General features: G+C 43.5%; 1 protein-coding gene across 2 annotated transcripts in view; it reads left to right on the forward strand.

Moving 5' to 3' along the window:
* Positions 1 to 21,977, forward strand: part of LY86 (lymphocyte antigen 86) — a 74,413-nt gene that overhangs the window by 15,016 nt on the left and 37,420 nt on the right. Inside the window, exons 2-5 of one of the 2 annotated variants that reach the window (XM_073676675.1) lie at positions 1,014 to 1,100; positions 1,661 to 1,789; positions 5,087 to 5,139; positions 7,296 to 8,795. In XM_073676675.1, the coding sequence (XP_073532776.1) occupies positions 1,014 to 1,100; positions 1,661 to 1,789; positions 5,087 to 5,139; positions 7,296 to 7,388 (362 nt within the window). In that variant the 3' untranslated portion in view covers positions 7,389 to 8,795. Of the gene's footprint in view, positions 1 to 1,013; positions 1,101 to 1,660; positions 1,790 to 5,086; positions 5,140 to 7,295; positions 8,796 to 21,977 lie in introns of those variants that run through there. The other variant, XM_073676674.1, reaches the window with a different exon arrangement.

Here is a 21,977-nt window from a genome sequence, read left to right on the forward strand (position 1 = left end):
CTGGTGCCAGTGTCTGTACCTGGCAGGTCATGTGGCTGCAAAGTGGGCTTACAGCCACCATCGCCACACAAGGGTAAGAGGGTGGTCAGATCCCGGAGAAGACCGTAAGCAGCACCAGTAGATGACTGTAAGAAGCACCAGTAGAAGACCATAAGAAGCGCCAGTAGAAGACAGTGACCCGATATGAACCAGCCTCCGGAGACCATCTGGCCAAAGCAGAGGACCGTTCCTGCACCGTTACTTCCAATGTAGAAGTACAGTACCGAGTGTGGGTCGGGGCCGTGCACAGGGGCTGTGCGGCAAACACACTGTATACCCAGTGACTCGCATATCTAGGAATTGCAGCCTAGCGGGAAATACTGGTGATCCCCATTAGGGCCAATGTAACGATCATAAATTCTTACACAGAGTACAATGGGTATGGGCCTACTATTGAGAGAGGTTCCTATTAAAGTGAGACATAAAGGCTAAGCATTACTCATCAACCTTCGTTTAACTACTATAGAATAAGGACAGTGTACATAAATAGAACATTAAATAGATATCGTATTAAGTTACGTTGCCATGTTCTTGTAGTGTCATAATATACTGTACTGACCTTGCTACTGTTACCCCAATATAGCGCTTATTTGTGTGTGTGTGTGTATATATATATATATAAATATATATATATATACTGTTAGATAGATTTTCTTTCTGTGTTTGTCAAATAAATAGTGTTGGTTAAGTACCACTGTCTCCTCCTTGTATGCCCTGTTGCATGCCAGTAACCTGTTTACACATGTATTATTATTTATTTTTAGAACACCGTTGATTCCATTGTTCTGTACATGAGAAGGTGTTACATGCAAAATACAGATATGAATTAGAGTGAACAAACTAACAATGACAGACTGGTACAGAAAGGCCTTGCGGGCTACCAGTCTACAGTATATTCTTTTTTTTAGAATATATATATATATACATATACTGCATCGTTGCTATTAATCCAATTTTACCATTTTTCATTCCAGATCCTTTGCAAGATATAGGAGTTAGCTTAAATCCTTGCTCAAGAATTCTGTCCAAACATATGATAGCTAAAATTGGAGTGGTTTTAAGTAAGTAAATATACTTATTGCAAAAGTGTTTCAGAGTTATGAAACAGATAAAATCTATTTACTCATGGAGTCTTAAGATTGCTTGCCTGGAGTAACTTGCTGGATGTAACTAAACCTGGCACAGCCCTATTGATGACTGTCATTGTAAGACCAGCGTTTTCTCATATGTGAAAAATGGTCCACATTTTTTTCAGTGTGCTGGATCCATTTTTGGTCCATGTGTCAGTTTGTTGCACCCGTTTTTCTCATACAATTTTTTTTCACCTTCTCCTGCCTATTTATCCACAACACAGATCACGTTTCATTTTTTTTTTCGCAGAGAATCAGACATATCTAAAGACAGATTAATTATAATGAGTCCATGATCTAACTGAAAAATAACAGATGCACACATACCAAAACACTGATGTGTGAAAGAACCCCGAACCAAGATTTTACCCTGTAATTTCCATGAGTTTCTGTAAAAATACAGACCAATAAGATATATTTGGCATCCATTCATTGTTAAAGGATATTGCTTTCCTGTGCATAAAAGAATAAAAATACCTGTTTCATTTCAGGACAAGATATCAATATACTCTACAGTAATACAAGGATTTTCATCAATGGAGGTTATGTATTTCATGATGAAAAATTTTTATGTGAGAAAACAGCCCCAAAGTTTTCCTTTTGTGGGAAAAGAAAAGGAGGTAACAAATATGACATATCCACTTACATATGCTTTATTATCCCTAAAAGAGTCTGTTAGATAAGAGCAAATCAATTTGATGCAAATACAATTCTTGTTGAATTTTCAAGAATTTGCTGAACTCGGCGACTTCAAACAATTTGTGATTCGCTTTGTGCAAATTGCCTAAAATGGCGAACACCATTTTACACATTGCAGATGATTGCCAGATCAGCCAAAGAGGGATCACTTGTCGTAAAGTGCGGCCAGTCGGGCTTCCACATACTGCCTTGCAGTTATCACATAGCAAGGTATAGAAAAGCCAATCAGATAGGATTATCACAGCCTGTATAAAAGCAGAAGCAGGAAATGCAGAAGTCATTTTGTGATGAATCTGGATTGTGAGAGGACATCACAACTTAGCCAGAGAGATAGGGAAAAAAGCCATAAAACACTGATGAAACTGTGCTGATAGTGTGTGTGACAGCACAGCAGTGAAGAAGATTAGTGTGTGAGTAAAAGAGAATAATATAAATTTTAATTGATATGAAGACAGATATGAGAACAGATGAAGTCTGTAAGGCAAGGAAGGGTCTTTATGGCTGCTGCTGATTACATGATAATTGTGGTTATAATGCTGCTGTAGCAATTCATTCACATAGTTTTTTTGCATTTGCAGAAACAAGCCACCAATATTGCTGTAAGAAAAAAAAAATAACTCTGTGACTGCCTCAAAAAGTATGCACGTCACAAAAAGTACTGCTGATTTTTGCAATCCTGTTTTATTAGTCTAATTTGATGTACATACACACAATACCGATACTACAGCCTAAAAGAACAGGATTTCAGCTCACTGTTTACAGACTTTAAATACTTGCAGCTTTATTTATGGAACATGGATACATAAAATAGCAATTTCCAGCCTTTTATCCAATGTGTTTCAGCCATAAGGGTCTTAGACCAGATTAAATGCTAGAAATTGCTGTTTTATATATTATTTTCACTAAATAAAGCTTCAAGTTTTTAAAGTCTGAAAAAAGTATACTGGAATCCTTTTCTTCTTTGTATGATTACACATCCTCATGTGTCTATGGACCCAATATTGTAGTCTGTTGCAGCTGTTATTTTTATTTGGTGTTTGCTTAACATTTCTTGATCTCTCCTTTTTGAAAATCAGGAAATTATGTTAAAAAAAATACCGACATTTAACTCTGCTACTGTCTGCCGCACAAAGTGTGCATCTCACAAATAGTACTACTGATTTTTTGCGTACCTATTTTATTAATCTATTTGGACTTGCATACACACCAATACCAGGGCCTAACAGTAGAACATTGTATCAAATGACACTTTAGATAGTTCCCTGTCAACAACAACTTAGTAGAAAACAATGCCAAAAATATCATGGCTGCATTGTGTTTGGGCAAAGTAAAATCTCGTTCTTAATTGATGCACGTTCTTAATTTGATTGTAGAATATTTTTAAACAAATATACCCACTTGAAGGAAAAGGTACTCATGGGCAGGGAGAGTGTGCAGAGATTTCAACCATTCTTTTGTGGAAAAGAACTGCCTTCAGAATGTGGAGCGAAAAAGTGATAGGACTGAGCCCTGCCCTACATGCAACGCTGCAATGCGATGGAATTCAATGCTGCACGTGTTGGAGCATCTGTACTGGCAGCGTAAGCCGATGACTGATTATATTATGCAGCATAGAAACTGGAGCTTTGGTAACCTTGGGATTTGCCATGTGTAACATACTTAGGTGCTTTGAAGAGGCTGTAAAATTTGTTTGCAAGAATAACTGTGTCATCAATTATGTCATAAATAATCTCATGATTATCTTGGACAGGGATGCAACAGGGTATGGAGAAAGAATAGCAACTGCCATTCTTTCTCTGCCTTCTTTTGTGCCCTATGATACTTCCCACTGCTTTCTCATGGGCCATAGTGTATGGGCCTACCCCTGCTGTTTCACATTGTTTTCTAAACATTGTTAATAATTTTTGAGGCTTTCTTTGTCTTCTAGTGGGCAATAGAATTGAACATTTTTAGTGTTTTTTTACTGATGTGCTGCCAAAACAATTAATTTTGTCATGGCTCAAAAATAAGCCATTTCTTCTACAATTACTTATCTACCATCTTTATCAATTTTGGTAAAAATTAATTTATTCTGGGAACTGACTGGTGTGAAATCCCTTAGTAGTCCCCTGTGCAGGATTGGGTGTTTGCACACGATTGGGCCAAAAGGCTGAAATTTGCAGAAAAAAAATGCATGGCTTCAATGATTACTATATTCTTTACCATCATCCTGATTTTCGGTGAAAATGAGAATTTTCTTAGAATCAAATTGGCATATGTGAATTCCCCTAGTAGCCACTACACAGGATTATGCCTCGGTTGCACAGGACTGGGAAACCAAGGCTGGTGTATAGCATTTCAAGGTTCATCTTCATGATCTATATCAAATGTCTGAAATGTGATAATACACCACCATAAACAAGTGCTACTGACCTCTCTAAGTTTGGGAAGATCTGGCTCCAACACCAAGCTGCACATCTGCACAGGATTGGGTACCTGCCCAGAACTGGGAACAAAAAGACTGTTGTAATGTTATTTTTTGTCACTACCTCAGAGGTTTGGAGAGGGTAGTTGATCTAGAAATTGAACCCTGATTCTTTGTTAGCTGTGGTCTGGTCACAGTGTTAGCAAGCAAAAAAAAAACAAGTGATAGACTAAACCACCAAATTCTTTCAAATCCTAAAGCAGAACGCAGACCAAAAAAAACAGACCTCAGGCTACACCCTAACAATTTTTTAGACCCCAGAGCAGACCTCTATATATTTATTAGACCAGACCAAGGATATTTACCTCACCCAGATCACCAAGCGCCTGAAAAAGGTCAGCACCAGGCTATTGCATGCATCAAGCTTCACATAAAATGTGGCCTTCTATATGCCACCGCAAATTATATCCTGAGGCTGTCTCATGTCAGGATTTTGTGCATTGGTCAGGCCTCCTAGAAAAAATGGGCTCAGTGGCATCCAGTATGATGGTAGTTACACCGACGGTCCCACTTGTAAAGACTTTGTATGCTTATATGGGGGGTTTTGCATCAATATAAAATTAAGACATTGAACTAAAAGTAGAAACAAGTTGTGGTTGCCACAAGCCCCATGCATAGGCAAGTAAGGATATATTAAAAAATGACAATATGTTTGTAAACTATGTTAGAGCAATAGCCTAAGTTTTGCTTTCCAGTGTAAATGACCAAAATCATGACTGAAAAAAACATCTTCCTGTCTGAACTTTCTTTCTAGAATCTGTATTGTATGATCACTATGTAAAATTTGGATTTCCAGAACTACCCAAAGTAAGATTTTTTGTTTATCTATCTATCTAACTATCTATCTATCAAGTACTGATTAAGATTTTTAGGGTGGATTTTTAAATCCCTACATAGCAATACTTTCTACAGATTGACCTGGTATGCACTGCAAGATCCACATGTTATACACCTGGATTTTGTAGCTGTTTGGTCACAGACTTGCAATAAAATCCACCAAGGAATGATTTGTGAAAATTGCGCTCTGTTTTCATGTAGCCTTATGGCAAAATGTTTTTTGCTTTAAATAAAAATAAGTGAATCCATACTGCACAGCTTTTTAGGCCAAACATTAGGCATTGATTAACTGATTTTTACACTGCGTCCAAAAAATTAAGGGAACATGTAAATCATATATCAGATCTCGATGAATGAAAGATTTCAAGTTTGAAATTTTTACTGGTGTAAATGGTGCAATTCATTTAGAACAAGTAATATATTAATGGTCAATGAAAACCAAAATGATCAATTGAGGGCTGGATTCCAAATCACCTTGAAAATCAAGTAACAAATTAAAATCACAAGCGGATCCAATTTGTTTGAAATTCATCACGGTAACTCATAATGTGACTCAGTAGTTTGTATGGTTCCCCTGTACCTGTATACACTCCAAACAATTGTGTAAGATAAGCCACAAAATCTGCAATGCTGGTTGCATTGCCTAGATGAACAGTGCATCGTCAATGTACCTTTTAAAAGGGATAATGTGTTTAGCCCATTCAGGCTGTTTTTGGATGTATCTCTTCTCAAATAGTGTCCTGTATAAATTAGCAAAACTCAGGCAAAACTTTATCCTCATAGCAGTGCACAAAGTTTGCCTGTAGTGTTAGGTATTGAATAAAAAAACATAATGGGTAAGAATAAAATGAATACCATTGATAAATGCCTTCTAGCCCTCATATCTCGAAAAGGCTGCTACCGAAGTGATTCATTAGTCCCTTCACAACATCATGTACGGCGCCGCGGGAAGTGTGTTCCCACAAACCGCCTTGATGATCACTCACAGAGCCCGCGCAATCATCATCGGGCATCAGCTATATATTATAACTGACACCCTGCAGAAATGCCCACGATCGGTGCAATACAAAAGTAGGACAGAGAAAGTTGATGTCCTTTGGAGGGACAAGGTAAAAAAAGTAAAAATAAAGTTTAAAAAATTGTAAAAATATTTTTTAAAAAATCACAAAATAAAGAACAAATAAATGAAAAAACTACTATACCAATAAATACATATATTTATGTAAAAACAAAAATAAACAAGTAAAGTACACATATTTGGTATCACAGTGTCCTACTAATTAACTTCTTCAGTAAACGCCGTAAAAATAAAAAAAAAGACAAAAAATAATGCTTTTTCATCATACTGCCAAGTAAAAAATTAAAACGCGATCAAAAAGTAAAAAAAATATGGTATCGCTAAAAACGTAATCTTGTCCCGCAAAAAAAACCTGCCAGCGGAGAACCTACAGCGGAGAAATAAAAAAGCTATAGCTCTCGGAATATAGTAATGCAAAATAAGTCTTTTTTAATAAAATAGTTTTTATTGTGTAAAAGCGGCAAAACATAAAAACAAGACATAAATGTTGTATCGATGTAATCGTACTGACCCGAAGAATGAAGCTGCCTTATCACTTTCACCACACTGTGAACGGCATATAAAAGAAAAATAATCAGTCCCACTTCATAAAGACTATAAAAATTTGCACTGAATAAAGAGGACCATATAATTGGAACCATATGGTGGATTATAAAACAAAAATGGAACAAAAAGTTCCCAATTTTGACCTGGTGACAGGTCCTCCTTAAACTTTATTCCTGTAAAATCGAAAATCCTCTTAATTGATTAGAAGATTCAATTGCTAGTTTTACTAAAGAATCCTGATTATGTTCTTTTAAAAATTGCATTAAGCTTTGAAAACTGCATCAAAACAAGAATGAGTCAAACCAACCTGACTGAATCTTGGTATATTAAAATATTTAAAAAGCTCCATGTCCATTTAGAGCCATGATTTTGCTAACATACAATTTTTAAAGCAATTTCTCATAGTTTTACATCCATCTACAATTTCATTCGCAACGTAAAAGAAAAGTTGGAACCTGATTGTTATTTTAGCTGTTCATTATTTTTCTATTATCTTTTGCAGGGACAATATTACATATTGTTGGAGCTCCTGAATGAACATAATTATAAAATTGCTTGTGCAAACTTCACTCTTTACAGTCATCCTGAAGCCTAATTATAGGTTTAACAATTAGTTATGGCAGCAAAATCTATATCAAAATGTCTAAATGTAATCATATCGTGAATTAATTAGTAAACTGAGGTAGGATCTGTTCACTCTACTTTGATCGTCTATTCTGTTCTATTGTTTTCTTTCTACAAAAATACTGTAATAGGATCCATCAGGATTCACTGAAATCTGTTTAAAAATGAAGAAAGACATGATTTTAATGTGAACAGAGCCTTTCCAGTAAAAAGTCAATACTGAGTCATTTTTCTTTACGGTGAAGTATCTTACAACATGAAAGAGCAATTCCAGCATCGCCAACATTGCCTATTCCACTAAATTCCCCTACACTCCTCCTGGGACGCTGCTAAGTGCAAGCAATAAACCAGTTCAAGTGCAGTTAGAGGATCTATAATTTTTTTTTACTTTGCATTTTACTGTAATTATTTTGTTGAAATCTTGCCATTCAACCATTCATTATAGAGATATTGCTTCATAATGTGCACGTAGTGGGTGATAAACTGGTCATACACATTAGATGACTTTTTTATGCATGAAGATTGTTCAGGCGACCGCTATCTCAGCCGACTCTCCCATACACAGGAGCGCTCCAATCCTGTGTTCTGTATGAAAAAGCCGCTGGTTTATCACCTGGAAAACAATGCGATCGGCAGTCCAAAATTGGACATGCCCGATTGACATCTCTCCCCCATCAGTCAGCTGGTGCCCCCATACACATCAGAATGTCGGCCGAACCTGTCGATATCAGGGGGTTCGGCCAACATTAGTTTAATGTGTATGGGGGCCTTTACTCCTCTCCAAAAATAAATAATTTGCATACAATCAGCACTTATCCCTCAGTTAGCCCTAGCTGTGGCCAACATGACGGATACATCCAGACCCAGCTAGAGAATGAATGAAGTGGTGGTAAAACATCTGCTCCATTCTAGGAGAGATAAAAGTGCCCCGTTTAAGCAGATAGAACCCTATCAATCTAAAAGTTATAGCCTATCCACTGGATAAGTGATAACTTGTTCCAACTGGTGAGCAGAAAAGCATGAAAAACTAAATGAGAGTCGCACTCACCACTGGTACGTGAGAAAAACAGCACTTTATTGAGGTTGTCACACGAGGAGAGGAGACACAAAGAGTTGAGTAAGCGACTGGAACCATTAATGATATTGAGAAAATCCATTCAATCACCAGCAGTTTTGTAGGTGTAAAATCATACAAGAATTAACAATTCGAATATAAAAGGCAATATAGACTACCAATGCTGCTCACAATAACAATACAATTTGATGATGGCAACCCTATACATTTAAAGAACGCTTTATTATTGTTGTTTGTGTGTTTTTTATGAAAATGTTAAGCTGTATATTTTAGACTGTCATTTCAAAAGATAAAGGTACTTCAGCAAAGAAAGTGAAACCTGTCGTCATAAAATTTTTCCTGTAGTCACAAATACACGAGTTTGAACAGAGTGTCAACTTAGTGTGATCCGATTCTCTCGGAAGAAAGAATCGTAGCACAGATGAAGAGAAGATGGAGAACACAATTTCTCCATCTTCTCCATTCTATAAGATGTCATCTGAGTGCAGAGCAACGATTTCCACACACCTATAAACTTGAATGGGTGAGTGCGGTCTGATTTGCGCTGCAAATCGCAGCATGCTACAATTATTTTCTATTCGATATAAGAAAAAAAATGCAGATCAGCGCTGCCCCATAGAATAACAATGGTCTGAGTGCTAATCGATAAAACATCAGATAGCACTTGTCCGATGTATATGTAGCACCCTGAGGATTCGGCTGCTACAGGGGTATTACATCTCAAGCCAGAGGTGTGATATTCCACTCCCGGGTAAGGATGGAGTGTGGAACTGAGCTCAGAAAGCTGCATGCACTACACACATCCCATTTCCGAGGAGCAGACCAACGGTACTCCCACTTAGAAATGTGCAGGTACGACCGAGTCTGTTCCTGGCTGGAGTGGGAGGGGGGTGGTACATCCCAGTAGTGTAGGGGCAGATAGGGGGAGCAGCCTGGGTAAAGTTAGGAGCTCATTGGGTGCTGGTCACCTGAGCTCACACATAGAGGGAGTATATAAGGTGGGCACCATCTTAGGACAGGGTCTTTGCAGAGGAGTCTTTTGTAGAAGGCTGGTCAGTCTGTCAGTCTTTTGCAGAGAGGAGTCAGCCAGTCAGCCAGAGTGAGAGAGGAGAAGAGAGAGAGGCCCAGAGGCGCAGAGGGGACCCCAAGAGCCCATAAGAGAGCTAATAGGGTGAAGGGTCGGCAACAGGGTACCGGATCCCAAGCTGGCAGAGGCTACAGCACACCTTAGCCAGGAACCGGAGGCCGTGGGCAGGATCTGCCACGGCCACCCACCACATCCACCCTGAAGGCAAACCACGTGTAGGGTCAGGGAACCCAAGGCCAAGGGTCTCCCAACAGAAGGCCCGAGGGAGCTGGACCTAGGTGGATCCCTGGTGGGGACGGCCAGAAGAAAGGACAAGAAGGAGGGCTCAGGGACACGCTTCGGACTTGCTTGGGGGTTGGCTGAATCCAGGACCTGGTGGACGCAGCACGGCTCGGGTGGTCACTTAAGGCCGGAGTGACCGGAATATCTGCAGTAAGTAAACACCCTGAACTGCACAACCCGACTCTGTCTTTCATTATCATCCACGCTGCACCACCACAACCCCCATCCTCTGCACCTGACCCCCTGAGGCCATACCCCTCCCGTTGGGGGTTATACTATCTAAAGCTGCACCAACACCATCAGCCTCAGCGGACCTTGCTGCAGCGGCGGCCGTAGTGACCGCAATCCAACGGGTGGCGTAGTCGACATAACGAACTTTGTAACATCTGTAGGACTGCCACATACTCTGAGCTTGACACCCTGGGCACGGACCGGGTCACAGCCACTCGGAGACTACAACCCCCATCTGATCCGGCTCCGGGTATTCCCCTAAAGAATATGGCCCAGGGGGCGCGTCAACTTTGGCGTAGTCGGCAGGATCACGTGCCCGCAACAACCGGGTACTGCGTGCCTGAAGAAAAGAACAAGTTTACCTCAAAAAGAAGTCTCCTGCCGGTTCCGGAGGGTCCCCGCCATCGGACTCCGTCACAGATCGATTCCCGCCGGTTGTCCGCCATTAACAGCTTTTTCCCGCCATCTGCAGAGTTTCCCGCCACTGGGAGACGATTCCCGCCATTTCCAAAGGTTTCCCGCCTTGGAAGAGCGGACGCCATTATGGGCGTGCCAGAGGGTGGCAAGAGGCCACCTCCCATCGTGGGCCAGGACCGAAAATGGCGCCAAAAGTGGAAACCGCCCCCACCAACAGAGACTGTGATGCTAGAGGTGTCTGTCAGCGTGAAAGAACTGCCCCTGGAGCTGACAATCACCAAGTGGCCCCGGGACCGCCCTCGAAGTGGGAGGACTGAGAAGGAGAGAGCAAAGATGGGTGTCGCCTGGAGCAGTCTGGAGAGAGCGCACCCGGAGACAAGAAGCCTAGAGCTGAGTCCAGAAGAAGCTTACCCGGAGATGGGAGAAGAGCAGAGCAGCACCGGCCCGCTGGCCAGGAGCCTGCTGGAGACAACGGAAGGAGAGCAGAGCAGCACCGACCCGTTGGTCAGGAGCCTGCTAGAAGCAATGACCCCACTAGGCTTAGTGGAGGTCTTGGCACAGCTCCCCCGAGATCGGGAGTGTGCACAGACTGCGCTGGAGGGCCTCGCACGGAGGATGGCCCGGGTGCAACGAGAGACGTTGGCGGAGTGGAGCCGAGAGATGGCCCAGCGGACCGAGACTCGTCAGCGGAGCACGCCACCCGAGACGAGGAGACAGACCGCCTCTGAGGATGGCGCAGGAGGACTGAAGGCCGGAGACGTCGCCGAGAAGGGAGCCGAACGAATGGAGGCAGGTAAAGGGGACGTTTCTACCCCAAACCGGGAAACCGCGTACCTGCCCCAGCTCCCCGTCGCAGAGCCCGAAGTACCCCCTGCCGTGCCCGTAACCGCAACGTCACCGCCACAGACTAGGCCTCAACCGGAAGCCGCAGCCGCGACCCCTGTGACGTCACACGCCTTGACCCCAAGCGTGACCAAGCAGGAAGTACCACCAGCCTGGTCGCAGGGCCTAGTACCCCCGGGCGCCGCAATACCAACAGCGTCCCCTACCTCCGCGGAGCCACCGGCCTGGTCGCAGGGCCAAGTAGCCCAGGGCGCCGCCGTCCTTACGGTGCCCTTCACTTTCCAGGTGCCCCAGGCCTGGCCGCAAGGCCTGGGCAACCCGGGCGCCACCACCACCGCGCCCATAAAACCAAGAGTGCCGCATCTGGGAGAAGATCTGTTCACCCAACATACGTGCCCGGATGGGCAGCCCTTCATATGGCCACCGGAGTTTCACCATCCTCGACTCCGGAAAGAGAGACCCCTAGACGAACCCCTGATCCCGGTTCCAAAGCCCGTAAAAAGGATCTCGCCCCCGCTAGAGGGGGCACAGTTTGAGTGGGACCCCACCGGAGAAGACCTCATGGGGTTCACTCAGGAGACTCGGGCAGCCGCAGCGGAGCGTGCAGAGTGCTGCCGCCAGCAGCTCGAGGTCTTTGAGAGGGAGCGGAGAGAGAGGCGGGTCCGGGAACAACAAGCCCAAATAAGGAGCGCGGAGCAGAAGAGCCGGACCAGGAGAAACCCCCGTGCAGCGCATGGTCCCCGTACCATCGGGACTGTGATAAAGTTCAATCTGCAGCATGGGTGGGGTTTCATCAGGGATCACCGCACCCCAGGCGACGTCTTCGTGACCAGGAGAGACGTTGAGTCCCACCTACCGGAGGGACACAGAGGTCGTGACCTTTATATAGGGGACGAGGTCACCTTCACCCGGCACAAGTGTGCCAAAGGACCCTACGCCCTCCATGTGCATCGCCTGACGGAGGAGGAGCTGCGGTGTGAGGAGGAGCAAGAGGACCCGGACGGGTCTGAAGCTAAAGTTAATCACAAAGAAAGAGCAGGAGGACGTCGTCGTTGAGTACAGCGGAGTAGAAGCTGTATATAGTTGCCCGTCGGGGCACAGTGAACTGTTACCGCTGCTAGTTAAAATATAGTCCCCGTAGGGACCAGCAAATTGAACTGTTACCCGTATTTCCCTTAATCCCTCTGACCGAGGACTGAGAGCGGCCATATCCCTTGTATATAGTTGCGCTTCCTAAAGCGCCCCCTACCGGTTTTATAGGAAACTGTTGTTTTTACTACAAGAGACTGTCGCACTTTACCCGGTCACAAGTTGCACCGTGACCGGAGGAACCAGAAACAAGAATGTTTATAATGAAAAGTTTTATATGAAGAGTATTATGCTGCTGATGATGTTTTATATGTTTTATATGTTTATGTTTTATGAAAAAAAAAAATGTATGTTTGTGGATGTTTTTGTCTTACAGCCCGAGGACGTGCTGTGATTTACCAGGGGGGAATGTAGCACCCTGAGGATTCGGCTGCTACAGGGGTATTACACCTCAAGCCAGAGGTGTGATATTCCACTCCCGGGTAAGGATGGAGTGTGGAACTGAGCTCAGAAAGCTGCATGCACTACACACATCCCATTTCCGAGGAGCAGACCAACGGTACTCCCACTTAGAAATGTGCAGGTACGACCGAGTCTGTTCCTGGCTGGAGTGGGAGGGGGGTGGTACATCCCAGTAGTGTAGGGGCAGATAGGGGGAGCAGCCTGGGTAAAGTTAGGAGCTCATTGGGTGCTGGTCACCTGAGCTCACACATAGAGGGAGTATATAAGGTGGGCACCATCTTAGGACAGGGTCTTTGCAGAGGAGTCTTTTGTAGAAGGCTGGTCAGTCTGTCAGTCTTTTGCAGAGAGGAGTCAGCCAGAGTGAGAGAGGAGAAGAGAGAGAGGCCCAGAGGCGCAGAGGGGACCCCAAGAGCCCATAAGAGAGCTAATAGGGTGAAGGGTCGGCAACAGGGTACTGGATCCCAAGCTGGCAGAGGCTACAGCACACCTTAGCCAGGAACCGGAGGCCGTGGGCAGGATCTGCCACGGCCACCCACCACATCCACCCTGAAGGCAAACCACGTGTAGGGTCAGGGAACCCAAGGCCAAGGGTCTCCCAACAGAAGGCCCGAGGGAGCTGGACCTAGGTGGATCCCTGGTGGGGACGGCCAGAAGAAAGGACAAGAAGGAGGGCTCAGGGACACGCTCTGGACTTGCTTGGGGGTTGGCTGAATCCAGGACCTGGTGGACGCAGCACGGCTCGGGTGGTCACTTAAGGCCGGAGTGACCGGAATATCTGCAGTAAGTAAACACCCTGAACTGCACAACCCGACTCTGTCTTTCATTATCATCCACGCTGCACCACCACAACCCCCATCTTCTGCACCTGACCCCCTGAGGCCATACCCCTCCCGTTGGGGGTTATACTATCTAAAGCTGCACCAACACCATCAGCCTCAGCGGACCTTGCTGCAGCGGCGGCCGTAGTGACCGCAATCCAACGGGTGGCGTAGTCGACATAACGAACTTTGTAACATCTGTAGGACTGCCACATACTCTGAGCTTGACACCCTGGGCACGGACCGGGTCACAGCCACTCGGAGACTACAACCCCCATCTGATCCGGCTCCGGGTATTCCCCTAAAGAATATGGCCCAGGTGGCGCGTCATATATGCTCGTGTGAATGAGCCCTTGTAGAAGTGTGTCACCCTGGCCTGGATGCCACAAATATAATAAAGCTGTGTCTGAGAGCAAGGGGGAGGTTCTCTAGTCAAGGACCATTAGCATGCAATACCTCCTGTCCCAGGCCAGTAGGGGGAGCAGGCTGCCCCTATAAAAGCTGGAGCTGGGGGCAGGGTTAGGGAGAACTGGACAACCTGTCTCTGGATAGAGAAGTGTCCCAGAGCAGGGACAGACAGTTGTGTTGCAGCCTAAGAGGACGTGTCGCAGTAGGAGAGCCACGAGCCAGGGACAAGAGGCGAAGTGCGCCTGTCCTGGCAGACAAAGAGACTAATCTACCAGACTTTGGTGTCTGAGGCTGTGAGGATTCCACGTCCTACAGCAGATAACCAGTCTGCAGGGGACTGTATGTTCCTTGGCCTAAGAAGCCCGGAGGCTCCGCCACAGCAGAAGGGACCAGCAAAGCCGTACCAGGCCGGGAGTAGAAAGGGACCCCAGTTGCAAGCCATAAGGGCGAGAGGACACGGTGAGCTCGGGAACGTGGGCTGTTACACTACAAGGAGGGAAATAGCCAGAAGGAGCACAGAGAGCACGGTAGGCCTGCACCCTCACCCTGACTTGTTCTCAGACATCCAGGCCCCCTCCTAGCCGGGCCTGTTTCTGGGTCATATTACCTGTTCTAATAAAGACCCTGAACTGTTTAAGAGGCCTCCGTTTCCTGGCTATCGCGGTCGGAATCATCCCCTCCATCATCCATTATATATTCTGCCCTGGGGCCATACTCCTCCCGTGGGGAGTTGAACTATTCAGTGCCGCACATTTATATCAGCCCCAGCGGTCTGCACTGTAGCGGCGGTTAGCCCTGACCACAATCCACGGGTGGCGTAGTCAGACATCACTTTAAACTTATAAAAGGACTGCCACTGGTCTGACCACCCTGAGCCACGGACCGGGTTGCCACTACTACCACCATCGTCTCCCTATTGCCCGGTTCCGAGTGCCCCGCGGCCCAGGGGGCGAGTCAGAAGCACTCACATCAAAATGTTTACCAACTTAATATATTGCAATCATCATATTATATGGCACTGTGTACTTACAATGGCTCATTTTGACCTTCTGCCCAGTTAATTCTTCTGTTTTCCATTAGGTCTATGACATCACGTGATTAAAACTGACTATTTGAATCTTTCTAAGCTCTATGTAGAAACAGGAGGTCAATTTTCTCTGTACAAGTCATGAGTTGGAAGTTAAAGAGGGAATGAGTCATGCATGAACAAGAAGTGTCCTATTTGAAATAAAAGAGCAGAGAAAAGAAAATAATTAACTGGATAGGAAGGCAAAATGATCAATTGTAAGTACACAATGCTATATAATATGATTATTGCAATATATTAAGAGGATAAAACTTTAATGGGAGTGCTTCTTTAAAGTGAGACCCATTCTGGAGAACTATGCTATTATATTTTTGCAAAATACACATTACATTTAATTTGAAGAAAGAGAAATTTTAAATGAACTAGGTTTCCCTTTACATCACACATAATTATTCACCAGAAAAATATTATTTGGACAAATTTCAAACTAAATTATTCACTTATTACGATAAAAAAGAACCTATCACAAATTTTGACTTACATAAATTGAATTATCACAAATTGTATATTCCTGCACATCGAAGCATGAATGAAGACAAAAAACGTTTTTCTTCTTTTTTGTCCACTCTTAGAAGAGATACAGGGCACTGAAATTACCAGCCCCCAATCTGTTAATTCTCTCATCATTCTAAAGGGAGCTTCATTTTGTTCAAATCTTTGGGAGTGTACTTTCATCCCATTATAACGCGGTCCAATCATTCAAATGGGCAATATCATAGGGATGAAAAAGTAGGCACCTACAGTGCTGACCGAAGTAAAACGCCCACAGACTTTTTATTTTTTCCGGACCGCTTATCAAAACATCACAGACACGCAATATTTTTTACGGACACATTGTAAAGCCATAATAAATCATAATGTTTATAAGTGATACATGTCCTCAGCCCATAATTCTGACATCAGCTGCATTCACTAGAAACTGTAAAATGATGTAAATTACAATCAAAATAATCTGTGTAAATTAATCCAGCTTCAAAAAAAATCAAGGACGCGTTAAAAAAAAATTTATGCACGTGGCAAAAACGTGTCCTGTTTTTACGAACTGTCCTGAAATTTCTGGGCAGTTGGCAACCCTGCCACAGAGAAGGTCACAACTGTGCCAGCATGATACTTACCCGTTCTTGGTCTTCAGCTGCTCCCATGATGGTCCTCACTATATCTGCTGCTCTGATACTTCTGTCCACATCCCTTATGCACTTATTGTTAGTAAAGAGAGGAGGCCGACAGCAGCATCACAGTGTTGGGGCAGCAGGAAGAGCGAGGAGCATTGCGGATCAGTTGAGGACCGAGGATGGGTAAGTTCACACTGGTACAGTTCCGACCTTTGCTATGGACATTTCATTTTGGTCAGAACTGTGAGTGTCTACTTTTTGGTCCCTAGGACTCTGCCTTTTTATGATTGGACAGAATCATAGTGAATTAATAGTACACACCCATAGAGTTGAATGAAATATTGAATAAGAAAGTGAACATATTGGCCATCAGTCATTTCAGTGTTCTACAGTGGTGGCCAAAAGTATTGGCACCCCTCAATTCTGTCAGATAATACTCAGTTTCTTCCTGAAAATGATTGCAATCACAAATTCTTTGGTATTATTATCTTCATTTAATTTGTCTTCAATGAAAAAACACAAAAAGAATTGTCCTAAAGCCAAATTGGATATAATTCCACACCAGACCTAAAAGAGGGGGTGGACAAAAGTATTGGCACTGTTTGAAAAATCATGTGATGCTTCTCTAATTCGTGTAATTAACAGCACCTGTAACTTATCTGTGGCACCTAACAGGTGTTGGCAATAACTAAATCACACTTGCAGCCAGTTAACATGGATTAAAGTTGACTCAACCTCTGTCCTGTGTCCTTGTGTGTACCACATTGAGCATGGAGAAAAGAAAGAAGACCAAAGAACTGTCTGAGGACTTGAGAAACCAAATTGTGAGGAAGCATGAGCAATCTCAAGGCTGCAAGTCCATCTCCAAAGACCTGAATGTTACTGTGTCTTCCGTGCGCAGTGTCATCAAGAAGTTTAAAGCCCATGGCACTATGGCTAACCTCCCTAGATATGGACGGAAAAGAAAAATTGACGAGAGATTTCAACGCAAGATTGTGCGGATGGTGGATAAAGAACCTCGACTAACATCCAAACAAGTTCAAGCTGCCCTGCAGTCCGAGGGTACAACAGTGTCAACCCGTACTATCCGTCGGCGTCTAAATGAAAAGGGACTGTATGGTAGGATACCCAGGAAGACCCCACTTCTTACCCCGAGACATAAAAAAGCCAGGCTGGAGTTTGCCAAAACTTACCTGAGAAAGCCTAAAACGTTTTGGAAGAATGTTCTCTGGTCAGATGAGACAAAAGTAGAGCTTTTTGGGAAAAAGCATCAACATAGAGTGTACAGGAAAAAAAGAGGCATTCAAAGAAAAGAACACTGTCCCTACAGTCAAACATGGTGGAGGTTCCCTGATATTTTGGGGTTGCTTTGCTGCCTCTGGCACTGGACTGCTTGACTGTGTGCATGGCATTATGAAGTCTGAAGACTACCAACAAATTCTGCAGCATAATGTAGGGCCCAGTGTGAGAAAACTGGGTCTCCCTCAGAGGTCATGGGTCTTCCAGCAGGACAATGACCCAAAACATACTTCCAAAAGCACTATAAAATGGTTTGAGAGAAAGCACTGGAGACTTCTAAGGTGGCCAGCAATGAGTCCAGACCTGAATCCCATAGAACACCTGTGGAGAGATCTCAAAATGGCAGTTTGGAGAAGGCACCCTTCAAATATCAGGGACCTGGAGCAGTTTGCCAAAGAAGAATGGTCTACAATTCCAGCAGAGCATTGTAAGAAACTCATTGATGGTTACCGGAAGCGGTTGTTCGCAGTTATTTTGGCTAAAGGTTGTGCAACCAAGTATTAGCCTGAGGGTGCCAATACTTTTGTCCAAATTTGTGAAAGGTCCTCTTTAAGGTTAAAAAAATGGTAAATATAAATTAAAATATTCTCACCTTGATTCTGGACCTTGTTTTAATAACAAGAAGTTCATTACGCAGATATAATTCTGTAAATAAGTCCCTGGTGATGCTGGATGCACCAGAGTACACCTCTGGCAAGTTTTATCATCATTTTTAACTGAGAAAGCATTATTTAGTGCGTTCATAATATTCAGATTTGTGGGCTTGGAAATGCTATTTTTTATTGCATGTGCATATTTGTAGGGTAAGACAACATGTGCTAGCAGTTTAGTACACTGAACCAACCCTAGTACAAAAAGTTCATGAGGTTCGCCCCCACAGGTAATTGTTTTCTGTAGTAAACAAATATGTTATCATCTTGATTTAGTCACGGACTTGTAATATAGGCTAGTTTTACAGTTAACTGTTATTCAGAGTATGTTTGAGTAGCCAAATTGGAATACAAAGAGCAAAACATCAGGTTTTTCAGAGTTACAAATTACTATTGCGTTCAGGAACAGAAGTTTCTTTTATAGTAATATGGACACTGACCAGGAAAAAGTGACTCAAATAAAATGGACTGGCACTGATATTCATTCCGGTTTTGGTCGTTCTGATTTAGGTAAAATGTTCTGTTGGCATTGCTATTTTATCATCATTCTTTCTTTAAAGTACATGTTCACTATCAAGACATATTTTACAGTTTAGGTAAAAATATAATTATGATATTAAATATAATTATGATTGATGCCATGATGATTAAATTAGAGATGATCAAATCTACCAACAGAGAATTAAGTTTGAGTCAAATTTGAGTTCCTACAAAATTGAACAGCGTGAGATTCGATTCCTGTGTATTGGCCAACCAGAATAAAATGCCTGATGCCATTTTTCACACCAATGAAAAGTCACAGAGCTGGCTATTGATGTCAAGCGCAGCCACACGGGATTCTTCATAATGCAATGCATCAATCGCATCACATGGTAAAGCACAACCAATCTGAGTGAACTATCACAGCCAGTAAAAAAGATGGGGGCTAGCCAAGCAACGCCATGCTTTTATGAATAGGAGGTCAGCTCTTTCACATAGGGTCAGAGAAAGGCCAAAATTGGATTGTGTGTACTACATCACTAGTGAAGCACATTGAAAATGGCAGTGAAAGACAGTCTGTGAATATTAATCCAAAGAGTCAACTGAGAGGAGATGTTGTACCTGCATAGTTATGTGACTGTGAATTCATCTTTATAGCTTTGAAAATGTGAGCTGCTTTTATGCTACTGTAAGGTGCCTGAATGAGGTAGTTGTAGGCGAGCTGCTGCTTCTGCTTGCTCTGGCACCCTACAGACAAAATGGGTCCCCATCCCTGTGTGCTGCTGTGTGAGGGGTGCATCACACTTACTTGTGGCCCATGGGCCTCTACTGGCTCCAAGCTTTAATCTTCCAGAGCTTCTGCAGCAAACAATCCAGGGGACACGGAATTCGTGAAAACAATCAAACTTTTACTTGACAGCTTGCAGTATTTACAATCAAGCAGATAGGATAGGGCCCAACAGGTTACAGTCATTCCCACAGGTTCCTGACATAACTTCAGCCCTGGTTCTCAGTATGAATAGAGCATCCCTCTTGCTAACTTCCCTAGCACTAGGAATTCTTCTCTACCACTAGTAGTGCACCCAGATTCCATCACCTTCTGCCTCTGAGACTTTGAGTACATCTTTCCCTGCGGCTTCGCAGGCTGAGAGCGCCCAAGGGCCCCGACTTCCATCTTGAGGTTCCCAGGCCCACAGATGGATTCGTATGGAAGGGTTCTATGGCAATCCACTGCCCCGAGTAACAGGCTCACGTTGTCCCTAGTAGTCTATTGCCTGTGACCACTGTTGTCACTTCACTACACTTCTCCTAACTAGGGTTGAGCGAATATGTTCTGTCCGAGTATGCTCGGGCCGAGCACCGAGTATTTACAGCTGCTCGGTGATGAGGTTAAATCACTCCCGTGTGCATGATTTGCAACTGTTTGACAGCTTTAATACATGTGAAGAATATGTAAAAAATAGACATTCCTCACATGTAATAAAACTGTCAAACAGTCGCAAATCATGCACACGGGAGCGATTTAACCTTATCACCGGGCAGCTATAAATACTCGGACCTCGGCTGAGCATACTCAGCGAAAGGGTTAATAGAACATACTCGCTCAACACTACTCCTAACTGAACTTGACACTTCCTGGCACTAACTCTCAGTCCCCCCTCCCATATCTGGACTGGGTGTTACACTTAACCCTGTCTAGGCTAAACTGCAGCCCCAAAGGGTTTTACTTTCAGAAACATACATTATATATCTAATATGTTTAACGCCTTAGAGTGTCAGAGAATAGAACATCATCTCCACCATTCCTAGATTACAAATGTGACACCTTTGAATTCCTAGTTGCTTGTGCCTTTACCTAGCCACTAGCCTTATAGAAATAAACCTTTTATTCTGCTATTTAGTTTTCAAAGCATTCTAGAATGATATGAAGTGTAAATCTTCAGCCACAAGCCTTGAGAATACTTGATGTGTTTATTCTGAGTAGAGATGAGCGTTGTTCTACTCGAACTGTTCGCCAATCTCAAATTCGAGCTGTTTTGGGCGGTGTTCGAGCCGTTCGGCGAACACGAACGATTTGATAAAAATTCGGCTGTTCGAGGTTATGTTCGATAACTGTTCGTGCACCAAAATCATAACTGGATTTTTTCTCAGTAATGATGAAAATTAATATTAATACGCAGTTTGAGTGTACAGCGGGGTGGGGGGAGGGGCAGGGGATGGATCTCTGCAGGAACAATGAAGATCTCCATTTTTTTTTCTCTTTCCCGCATTTGCAGTGGGGAGGTGCAATCTGTCAGCCTATCAGCAACGCACACACGGAGCGAAGTGCTTTTTTTCACACAAGCAAGGGCATGTGTCATTGGCAGTGTATGTCACATGTCCTTGCCCTATAAGACTAAGCCATTTTCCCCGTCGCCACAATTTTCTCACTGCTGCAGCTGCGTGTTAGACGGCACCGCTGTTGCTGTGTGCGCTATACCTTGTTAATTTCAAGCCAATTTTCGCACAAATATACAGATAGCTTGGGAGTAGGGAATAGTTGTGATTGCAGTCCTTTTAAGGACTAGGTTACAGCATTTCCTACGACTTTTATCAGGGAGGTCTGTGCTCTTAAATAGATAGGTTGTGGGAGTAAAGACTAATTGTAATTGGAGTCCTTTTCAGGACTAGGTTACATCAGTTCCTATCAGTTTTTGCCAGGCAGGTCTGTGCCAGTGCTGTGCAAGTTTTTTTCACAGCATTTGGCTGAATCTAGCAAAGCTAATCCTTTTTGGCCTATTGCAGAGTGTGTTAGTCAGTGGAGTAGCCTATCTGTGTTGCAAGATATACCACCTGTGTATAGAATACCAATTTTTTTACTGCACCTAGTGAAGTAAAATCTTTTGGGCATAGCATCATTCTATTAGTCCATCTATACTGACCTCCATCAGGTTGCAAATTAAAACTAATTTTTATCTGCATCTACAGTACCTCTGAAAAAATATTTGGGCTTCTAGCTGTGTGTGGGACTTGTTGTATTAGTCCATCTATACTGACCTCCATCAGGTTGCAAACTGAATATATTTTTTTCTGCATCTACCTCTGAAAAAATATTGGGCTTCTAGCTGTGTGTGGGTCTTGTTCTATTAATCCATCTATACTGACCTCCATCAGGTTGCAAACTGAATATAATTTTTTTCTGCATCTAGCTGTGAAAAAATATTTGGCCTTCTAGCAGTGT

Source organism: Phyllobates terribilis, unplaced genomic scaffold, assembly GCF_046119375.1.
Source record: "Phyllobates terribilis strain yellow unplaced genomic scaffold, ASM4611937v1 Scaffold_4__5_contigs__length_816908805, whole genome shotgun sequence".
NCBI lineage: Eukaryota > Metazoa > Chordata > Amphibia > Anura > Dendrobatidae > Phyllobates > Phyllobates terribilis.